The following is an 11,060-nucleotide window of genomic DNA, read 5'->3' on the forward strand; positions in this document are numbered from 1 at the left end:
ACCAGCTAGCCTGGGAAATGGTATTTATAGCTCACGGTCCCTCCTACCCTTGGTCCCCAGCTTCTCCCTATGCACTTGTCGTGAGCCCCAATTATCTGTGAATGGAGGAAAGGGACCCTGGCAGGTCCAGAGGAAGCAAGGAATGTGATAATAGGCCTTTAGCATTCTCAGACTTCCAGTATTTTTCCATGAGTGCCATGGAAATCTGTGCTTAGGGCCTGCTTCCTTCTCGTTGCTTGCTCTACTGTTATCATATCTATCAAGGCAGAAGGGACTCACACTGCTGGAGGCAGAGAACTTGGTATTTGAGGAGTGGTTTTTTTTTTTTTAATTTTTTATTAGTGAATCACCGTGAGGTAGTTACAGACTTATAAACTTTCATGCTTGTATTTCAGTCATACAGTGGTCAAATGCCCATTCTTCCACCAGTGCCCATTTTCCATCACCAATGGTCCCAGCATCCCTCCCACCACCCCCACCCTGTCCTCACCCCACCCCACCCCACCTCTGTGGCAGTGCATTCCCTTTTGCTCTCTCTCCTTTTGAGTGTTGTGGTTTGCAATACAGGCATTAAGTGGCCATCATGTTTGGTCTATAATCTACTTTCAGCCCTCCTCTCCCATCCCAAGTGGGCCCTCCTCCTTTACTTGGTGGTCTCTTTTCTATCTGAGCTGCCCTTTCCCCCAGCATGCAAGATTGGCTTCTAAGCTGTGGAGTACTTATCTCTACTGTTCTTGAGTGTCAGTGTTCCATTCTGTTACTTCCTATTCCACAAATGAGGGCAATCTTAGTAGAAATGACATCTGCACTTCTGTGTTCATTGCAACACTGTTTACAATAGATAGACATAGGAGTGGTTTCTTGACCTCAGATGCGTTTTCCACTTCTTGGGGCTTCAAAATTCGGACCTGCAGTGCAGTTGTCTGAGATGCTCATGGGGAGAGCTTCCTGTATGCAGGGAATGCTCATGAGTCCTAAGTCACTCCTTGCCCTTGCTGATTCCTGATGCTGGTTACTGCACCCCTCCAGATGGAGAGAGAAAAGCTGGAAAAGGGAAAGACCCTGGAGGTGGATGTGCCGTTCCCGGAAGTCGCTTGTGTTACTAAACACCGGCCACACACGAAGGAGCTTGTTGGTCCTGCTTTTACTCTCTTTAGAACGAAGGAGCAAGAGGCAAAGGAAAATTCACTCGCCTGGCAGATCTCGACTCACTTCAACACAACTGCTGCTTCCCAGCCCCCTCCCCACATACACAAACGCCATCCAAAAGGGAGAACTTGCCCTGATTGGTGCCTCCAAAGCATCCACCTTCCATGAATCTGAGTGATGATAAACTCGGGCTGGGCTGCATCTCGTATCTCTGTTCCACACTCGAATCCCTTTGCCTCACACGGCCCCTGTCCAAGGGCCTCCCCCTAGAGCAGCTCACCTGCTTTTCAAAGGGGGAGGCTTCCCCATGCCCTTGCCCCATCATCTCTGCCACTAAGCCTGTCTCATCGTTGTCAAACCTTTCCCCAAACCCCACCTTTCTCCTGTGCTCTTTCCCTTTCCCTGGGCCTTGGGCTCTCTGTTCCCCCCCACCCAGCCGTCCCCCCCCCCGCCCCCCGCCCCGCATCACCGCCTGGTCCTAAGTCTTCTTGCTGTATCCTTAATGCCTTCTTTGATACAGCCCACAACCTCCTGATTATTCTGAGGTCAGGAGTTGCAGGTGCCATGCAGCTTGCGGGTGCTCCTCAGAGGGCCTCTGTCCCCAATCCCTCCTGCTCGACAGGGCTGGAATCCTAATTGCCCACCAGCCCCTTTGCTTGTTCCAGCAGCCCCAGGAACTTTCATCTTTTCATCCCCCCCAGCACGGAGGATTCCGAGAGTTCAGCCACAATGAGGCATTGATGCAAGGAGTCCCAACAAAGGGTCCCAATGATGAGACACGAGAAACGGGGTTATAGAATGCCTCGCAGATGGGAACAGAGGCGCTCTAAAGGGGGTACTGTCCTGTCCCTTGGAGAGGGAGTGACAGGGGCAAGTGTGGGCCATTTGAAAGAGGCATTTTGCAGTGCCGCTCCGGTCAGATGGAACCACGCAATCAGAGACGTGTGGCTGGCCCCCTGCAGCCCGCAAAAATATCAGATGACTCATAGCCAATATTCAGTCAATGTTCTGGTTTGGGAGGTGGGAGCCACCGAGCTCATTTTCATTCCAGCTCTGTTTCCTGAAGGCTGGGCTTGCTGCTGTTCTCCAGGCTGTAATAGGATTGATCTCACGAAGCCGAGACTTGAGGGAGGCCTGGAGCTGTGTGGGTGGACCTTCCCCCAAACTAATACTGCAATCCAGAGGGAAGACGAGAAGGTGTTGTGTGCGTGCGTGCGTGCGTGTATGTGTGTGTGTGTGTGTGTGTGTGTGTGTTGTGCGCCTTTGGATGTTTGTTTTGGATTCGGGCCACACCCTGGGTGGCTTAGAGATTACTCCTAGCCCTGTGCCCAGGGGTCACTCCTGGCAAGTGCTCAGGGGACCATCTGGTGCGCAAGATCAAAGCCGGTCCTCCTGAATGCAAAAGCACTTCAGCCCTTCAAGCTCTCTCTCCAGACTTTGTGTGTGTGTGTGTTTTTAATGAACGATAAGAAAGATGCATTAAGATTGTCTCTTCCTTCAGTCAGCAAACGCGTTGCACACAGTTGAGCTCTGGATTTGATCCTCAAGGAAGGAGGGATCAACCCTTCCTGTTTCAGAGCCTGGAGGGGAAACTGATCAGGAATCCCAAGGTGTCAGTGCAGTGATTTGAATTTTGTGAAGAGGTTTCCTATTGCGGATTTAAAGGCAGAGTGTTTCCAGAAGCTTGCTAATTATTCCTGCTTCTTTCCCCCTTGACTGATAAGCAACTCCTTGAAAACAAAGCATTCTGGGAAGCCAGTTCAACAGTATCCACTTTCAAAAGTCCCACAGAAGGAAAAAAAAATGGTTTCCTTCAAACTCCAGAGAGATAGTGAAATCCCAGAGAGTGTCTCAAAACCTTCAAAGGATATAGCTTATATTTACTTTCTGGGATGAGAGTATAACCTTTTTAGTAATTAGTCTATGCCAGGTTTTCTGTTAAGTGCCTTAAATACATTAGCTCCTTCAGTTCTTTCGCCAGCAGAAACATTGAACTTTATTAACTATTTTTATTTGGAAGCCATAGCACAGCAGTTGGGCTTTCGCCTTTCACACGGCCAATCCTTGTTCCTCCGTCCCTCTCGGAGAGCCCGGCAAGCTACTGAGAGTATGGAGCCCGCACAACAGAGCCTGGCAAGCTACCCGTGCATATTGGATATGCCAAAAACAGTAAGAATAAGTTTCTCAATGAGAGACGTTACTGGTGCCCGCTCAAACAAATCGATGAGCAACGGGATGACAGTGACCCACTGTAGTCTCAGTTTAGTGCTGGAAGCCGACTTCAGGTGGTGGTAGGGACACCCCAGGGATCAGAGAGTTAACCTGGGCCTCCTACATGCAAAGCATGTGCTCCTATTCTAGCCCTCTGAACTATGTCTCCACCCTCTTTCCTCTTTGGGGATTTTTTTTTTCTTTTTGGGTCACACCTGGCGATGCACAGGGGTTACTCCTGGCTCTGCACTCAGGAATTACCCTTGGCAATGCTCAGGGGACCATATGGGATGCTGGGAATCGATCCCAGGTTGGCCACGTGCAAAGCAAATGCCCTATCTGCTGTGCTACCGCTCCAGCCCCCTGAGGCTTCTTTTTTGAATATTTATTATTATTTTTTTAATTGAATCATCATGAGATCCACAGTTACAAAGCTGTTCATGAACTGGTTTCAGTGACACAATGTTCCAACACCCATCCCTCCACCAGTGTGTATTTCCCACCACCGGTATCCCCAGTTTCCCTCCCTCAACCCCCAGCCTGCCTCTATGGCAGGCACTTCTCTCTCTCACTTCTCTCTCTCTCTCTCTCTCTCTCTCTCTCTTTCTCTCTCTCTCTCTCTCTCTCTCTCTCTCTCTCTCTCTCTCTCTCTCTCTCTCTCGTCTCTGTCTGTCTCTGTCTCTCTGTCTCTCTCTCCCCTCTCTACCCCTTTGGGTATTACGGTTTGCAGTACAGAAGATACTAAGAAGTTTTCATGTTTGTTCCTTTACCTACTTTCTGCACATAGTTTTGTAAAGAGAAATCATTTCCAACTAGTATTGCTATAGCGGTTCCTTTTCTTTCCCAACTGCCTTTTCCCCCAGCACCTGAGACAGGCTTCCAATTGTAGACCTATCCTCTTGTCTTTTTGACTTTGTTATTTTCATTTTTACATATAAAACCTAAGGTTTAAGAGAACAAAATGAGTTCTTTTCCTGACTGGACCCTGGTTCTATCTTCACCAATGTACAAGCTTTTCAACATTAACCTATTTTGGTTCCTCACCACTGAGCTTGGAGTTAGTGGCTCAGTAATGGATATGGTGAACAAAAGGCATTACTAACACGTGAGATCTCCCGCAGTATCATGTTTATGGGCTTCGGCGCTGGCTTTCTAAAAGGCAGATTATGGGGTACTGCCACCACTACAATCATCATCATTATCGTTATCAACATCATACCACACATTAGAGCTTCTGAGAGAGATGCCTTCTTAACTCTCCCTTGGCATGGAACGGAACCAGAAGACTTCGCTCTTTCTTGATTGTATAACTGAGCTTCCAATGCCATGCCTACAAATATGGAACTGAATTCCTTTGCAGAGATAAGAGATAACTTTTATCAGGCCTTCAATGAAATATCTACCAAATTTGGAGCTAACCTTTCCCCTAAACAGATCCATAGAAGTTCGGTTTCAAAAATCTTCAACCACTCTGTGCCGGAGGGAGAAATAGTTTAGTGGAGGAAACTTCCAAGCATCCACTTGAGCTTCAACATCGACGAGCCAGAGTTTTAGGCAATTCTTATCCAACCTCAAGTTCAAAGATTTTTTTTTTCTGTGTGTTATTGTGAGGCTCCTGTGAGAAATCATTCGTGAATATTCCCTATACAGCAGGGGGTCGGGGGTGTGGGGGAATGATATGTGTAAGTGATTGCTCGTAGCATGGAAGACAGCCAAGTGGTGACTTGCACAGAAATGAGGAAAGATGAGAGACCTCTAAGCTCACTGCCTTACATATTTTTACCTATTTTTCTGTTGCTTCTTATCTGATAGAGTATCTGTCTTCATTGAAATGTTCAGTGGCTAGAATCTGGAGACAGAATTGGGTATCGTTTATAAAACCATGAGGGGGCAGTGGGAGGGGGAAATTTGTGTTGTGATGGAAAGTCCTCTGACTTGAAAACCATCAGCAATGGGAAAATACAAAAGTAACATCTTTCTTCCATGTTTTGAAAAGCCACTGTAAGTGTCATGTAAGATCATCCATATGGAAGCACGAACATGCTCTCCAGAGTAATATAAAATAGGATTTTGTTGCTGTTGTTGAAGTTGTGAATTTTATATACCCTCATGGGAGATTCTGTGAAGTGGACTGACACATTCAATGCAGATTAAAAGAAATAACCTGAAATTTTCCTGTTATTTTTTTTTATTTCATTGATAATTTCTTATAGTATTTCATTTTCCAGCATGGGTGTTTTGGTTCAAACACTTTCATTCCTTGAATAAACTTCTTTGGGACTAATGTGTAATACAATTATATAACTAGAAGGACCCTCAAAGGCTATTGGGGTCCTAAAGAACAAAGACTCCTTCAATTTGTAGTTAAAAGCATTAACCTCTGGAAGGTTAAAACAGCCAATCATCTGGATCATATGCCTATTTGTGATCTTGCAGCAACCAAGTTACAATTCTTTTGTATTGTTTTGTTTGGGAGCCACACCCAGCAGTGCTTAGGACTTATGTCCAGCTCTGTGCTCAGGAATAACTCTTGGCAAGTCTCAGAGAACCACATGTGGTGCCAAAGTTCAAATTCAGTTTCAAGGAGCATGCGAGAAATTACCTTACCTGCTGTACCATCATCTCTCTCTCTCTCTCACTCTCTCTCTCAATATAGTTCATGGAAATGACAGTACCCTGCCCCCTCTGACTATTCTACACCGTCCCCCCCTCCCCCTGCCACCACCACTAGCTCCAAGTTGCATTATTAGATAAATAACCAGACCTCACCTATCTTGATTAACAGTTTCCCCTTCTCCTCTCTTTCATCCCCAGGACAATTCAGCAGTGGCTTGCAAGGGTCCAGTCTCTTCTCTACTGCAATGAGAACGGGTTTTGGGGCACCTTCCTGGAGAGCCAGAGAAGCTGCGTGTGCCATGGTAGCACCACACTGTGCCAGCGCCCCATCCCGTGCATCATAGGAGGGAACAACAGCTGCGCCATGTGTAGCCTGGCGAACATCTCCCTCTGCGGCTCCTGCAACAAAGGCTACAAGCTCTACCGAGGCCGCTGCGAACCCCAGAACGTGGACTCGGAAAGGAGCGAGCAGTTCATCAGCTTCGAGACCGACCTAGACTTCCAGGACCTGGAGCTGAAGTACCTGTTGCAGAAGATGGACTCGCGCCTCTACGTGCACACCACGTTCATCAGCAATGAGATCCGCCTGGACACCTTCTTCGACCCCCGGTGGCGCAAGCGCATGTCTCTCACCCTCAAGAGCAACAAGAACCGCATGGACTTCATCCACATGGTGATCGGCATGTCCATGCGCATCTGCCAGATGCGCAACAGCAGCCTGGACCCCATGTTTTTTGTCTATGTCAACCCCTTCAGCGGAAGTCACTCCGAGGGCTGGAACATGCCCTTCGGGGAATTCGGCTACCCGCGCTGGGAGAAGATCCGTCTCCAAAACAGCCAGTGCTACAACTGGACTCTCTTGCTGGGCAATCGGTGGAAAACCTTTTTTGAGACAGTCCACATCTACCTACGAAGTCGGACTCGGCTACCTACCCTCCTCCGTAACGAGACCGGCCAGGGCCCTGTGGACCTGTCTGATCCCTCCAAGAGGCAGTTCTACATCAAGATTTCGGATGTGCAGGTCTTTGGCTACAGCCTGAGGTTCAACGCCGATCTCCTCCGCAGCGCAGTGCAGCAGGTCAACCAGTCCTACACCCAAGGTGGCCAGTTCTATTCTTCTTCCTCGGTGATGCTCCTCTTGTTGGATATTCGGGACCGAATTAACCGCCTGGCCCCACCCGTGGCCCCAGGGAAACCCCAGCTGGACTTATTCTCCTGTATGCTGAAACATCGCCTGAAACTGACCAACAGCGAGATCATCCGGGTGAACCATGCCTTGGACCTCTACAACACGGAGATCCTCAAACAGTCGGACCAGATGACAGCCAAACTCTGTTAACCCGGAACCCCTTGCCATGGACTTTTCCTTTTGTTGTACAAACATCACAGAACAAATCCAAGTGAAACAAAACAAATGCCAATTTGTAAAATGTAATTAATATTCAAAGAAAAGGAGGAAAAATCTTCATTCGTGGGAAATGAAAACGTTCTAGCAACTGTATTCAACTGTTGGGCATGTTTGTTATTTCTATACTCTGTCATGAAGAAGGGTCTCAGCCTTTTGATGAGCTTGGGGGGAGTTGCTTCTTAGGCCTCAGGTGCTGTATTGAGGGGGGAGATGGGGGAGAGCATATGCAATGAATTGTAAAGATCTCTGCTGTGCAGGTGCTAAGATTAAACACTAAAGAGAAAGAGAGATATATGTAATGTACAACTGACACTGCCATTTTTCCTTGTGGGAGGAAATGGACATAGATAAAGAAGATATTTCTTCGGTTATGATTCCTTCCCTCTTTATGCTTAATTCTTGTGTTTTTCTTTGACTCATTTTCACACAAGGGTGTGGACACACAATGACAGTGTTTTGGTACCCAGATAACCTCTTTCACTCGGAATAAACTGTCATTAGTTGAATCTGGATACTAGGTAGAATTTTGGGAGAGAGACATTCATATTGTAGCAGGGTATTAAAGACAATAAGGCATCTTGACTATCAGCTCAACAAACTCTTTGATTTAGTTTGGGAAATGGCTTGCAGGGAAATAGCATGCCTCTTGCTACACACAGTAACTGCCTGAATAAGAACAAGGGCTCCACTTTCTGATTCTTTTGGCTGTGTTCCTTTTAAATCATGCTAGCCACTTGTATGCTTTCTCCATCCCCTTCAGCTGTCAAGACTGATGTTTATTTATTTTTTCTTTTTCCTGAAAGTTTTGTTTAGTTTTAGCTGTCTTTTTTTTTTTCTTAAAAAAAAAATCAGTTTTTCCCAGAAAGCAATAGTGGCATTTTAGTTTGAATGAAAATCAATAACAGAAACAAAATAATGAAATATGGTAGGCTTAAATATTGCATTTGTCGCCCAGGAGAATTCCCCAAGTATCTAAACAATTATTCTTTAATTAACTCAGATGTATGTCCGTGCACACACACACACACACACACACACTTATACACACGCACGCATGCATGCACACATGCACACACACACACACACACACAAACACCATAGAATACCATCATTCTTCGGTGATTCTGAAAACTGAAGAGACTTGTGTGGGACCTAGAGGTTAAACTGAAAAGGAGAGAGTCAGGAAAGAAAACTCACTGCCAAGCACTCGTCTGAGGATTTGGGCAGGTAGCACTTCTCAGTGTTCAGGAGATAAAACCCTTTATCTTTTTACTAAGGCAGTGCTTGCTAAAAGTGATTCAGAGTACCCAGATACTCATTTTTGTATTGGCAGGGGAAAAGGGTCGTGCATTTCATGGTTAGAAGAGGAGGAAAGAGGAAATAAAACTCTTCTGATCTAAACCTCTTCCCTTTTTCAAACCTCCTCGTTGCCTTGTGAGGGAGATTGCCTAGATACTGAGTGGACCATTCATTGCAGGGTAAAGACACTGATGTGTTCGGGAGATTTTTTTTTTCATAATGATACATTTTAACTTGAATATTCTAGTTTTTTTTTTTATAAATCAATACATTTTGGTACAGATTTAACACACAGCACAACCACTCAAACATAATTTTGGAGATTTTGAAAGGATGGTGTGTTCATTTAATTTAGAAATTCTTCCTGCTAGAAGTCACATCAAACACAAGATTTTTGTAGAAGGCTCAGAAATCATCCAACATCTCTGCAACATTCTGTAGATGAATGGGACTAGTCAGAAAAATAAAGGTTTGTAAAGAATTAGTCCCTGTATTTCTGTCACTCACATGCCAATGAAAATGACAGACATATGAGCCAATTAAAAATTATACAATAATTGTATCACACAATGATAAAATTATAATATACCATGATGTCTATATTATAACTCAGGCAACAGATAGGCCCCTAAGGACTTGAAGAATCAGTTTGTGGAGTTGGGGAAGTCTGTATCACAAGTTCATTCTTCGTATTCAACAGTGAAAATACTTGGGCAATGACAAGAGGACCACAGGAAGATAATTACAAAGGCAGAAACATGCATAGTAGACTCATGGGTAATTTTTATTTTTATTTTTTTATTTTTTATTTTTGCTTTTTAGGTCACATCCAGTGATGCACAGGGGTTATTCCTCACTCATGCACTCAGGGGACTACATGAGATGCTGGGAATCGAACCCGGGTTGGCCGTGTGCAAGGCAAATGCCCTACCCGCTGTGGTATTGCTCCAGCCCCAATGAGTAATTTTTAAATAATAGCTTTTAAAGGGTGTCTTATTCTATCAATTTATTGTGATGCTAAAGATATAAAAATATAAGGTGAGTATGTATTCTACTTTGAACCTTATAACTACCCCTAAATAGACATTATTGTAAGTTGTAAGTCCACCAAGGGTAGCAAGACTTTTGACTCTTAAGAGAAGTTGAAATAATCATTCACAATCATTCTGACCTAAAAATGAACTTAAAACTTTTCATCTCTCAGTTGCTTCTCTTTTTATCCCTGCATCTCTACTTTAGAAGTGCTTTCAAAAACTCATTATATAATAAACTCTTGTATTTGCACGACACTTCATAGATGCTAATGAAATCTTCCTATGCACTGTGCTGCTTAGTTCTTATCTCAAGTCTATTAAGGCATTTACCCTGTTTCTTCAAACCACCTGTGTGTGCTTATAAAGAAGCTTACCTTGAAAATACTAAATCCATCTTTTCATATTAGAGAGTATGCAACTCAATTTAATGGTTAGAAAGGTCAGCTAATAGAGACATTTTCAAAGAGAGAACACTTTTGACATCAAAATATTTACTCAATTGTGAAAGAAAAATAATTTTCTATAAAGGATACAAAATTCTATGGATTTTCAAATGTCTCCTGCTTGGATCTGACCCTTTGAGCTAACAAGGCTCCCATCCAGTGAGAGGAAGAGAAACCTCAAGCCTTCAAGTGAGATTTTAATTCAATTAGTGTCTTACCAATTTGATGCAGCAACCAAGGACCTATGGTGCCTGTTTAATATGCTGATGCTGAGGCAAAAGAGTGAACAGAATGCCCATTTGGATAAGGCCTGGCAGCAAAGCGTGGCATTGCCATGGAAACCACAGAAGGCCATTAATTAGCTATCAAATAAAATCATTGGAAAATTCTGGACCCTGGCATATTTGCCCCCTTCAAAAGAGGAGAGCATGAAGAGGTCACTCTCATAGCAAGGCTCCCTTCAGGAATTAATGGCATAGTTGCATTAAAGTTCCTGTGTCACAAAGTGGGAGAAATATTGAGAAATTTTGCAATCAGCAGAAGAAAATAGGTGATGGGATCGTCCACTCACACACACGTGTTGTATGTGTATATATATTTATATACATATTTTAAGATGTTATACCTTGCTTAATTGTCTATTTTGGTGAAATTATCTCAGCAACTGACATTTTCTCCTGGTGTATGGAAAGAAAATAAGTAAATAAGATGACTCCCACTAGATGGTGATAAATGATCAAGGGAAGAGATTAGAGTGTGGGGGAGGACTGATAACCCCCTAAAAAAGAATAGGTACAGATTACATGACTTTAAAACTATTAGGGGAAATTTTATGAACTTTAAGATAATGCATGAAAAGAGGAAAAATAATTATTTACAGAACATTGCACATAAGCATAA

At 44.2% G+C, this 11,060-nt stretch overlaps 1 protein-coding gene across 1 annotated transcript in view; it reads left to right on the forward strand.

Moving 5' to 3' along the window:
• The window catches only part of BRINP1 (BMP/retinoic acid inducible neural specific 1), a 224,790-nt gene extending 217,032 nt beyond the window's left edge, over positions 1-7,758 (forward strand). Inside the window, exon 8 of the mRNA XM_055145020.1 lies at positions 6,175-7,758. Coding sequence (XP_055000995.1) covers positions 6,175-7,315 — 1,141 coding nt within the window. The 3' untranslated portion in view covers positions 7,316-7,758. The remainder of the gene's footprint in view (positions 1-6,174) is intronic.
• The last annotated feature ends 3,302 nt before the right edge of the window (positions 7,759-11,060 follow it).

The sequence above is a fragment of the Sorex araneus genome, chromosome 1, assembly GCF_027595985.1.
Source record: "Sorex araneus isolate mSorAra2 chromosome 1, mSorAra2.pri, whole genome shotgun sequence".
Taxonomy (NCBI): Eukaryota; Metazoa; Chordata; class Mammalia; order Eulipotyphla; family Soricidae; genus Sorex; species Sorex araneus.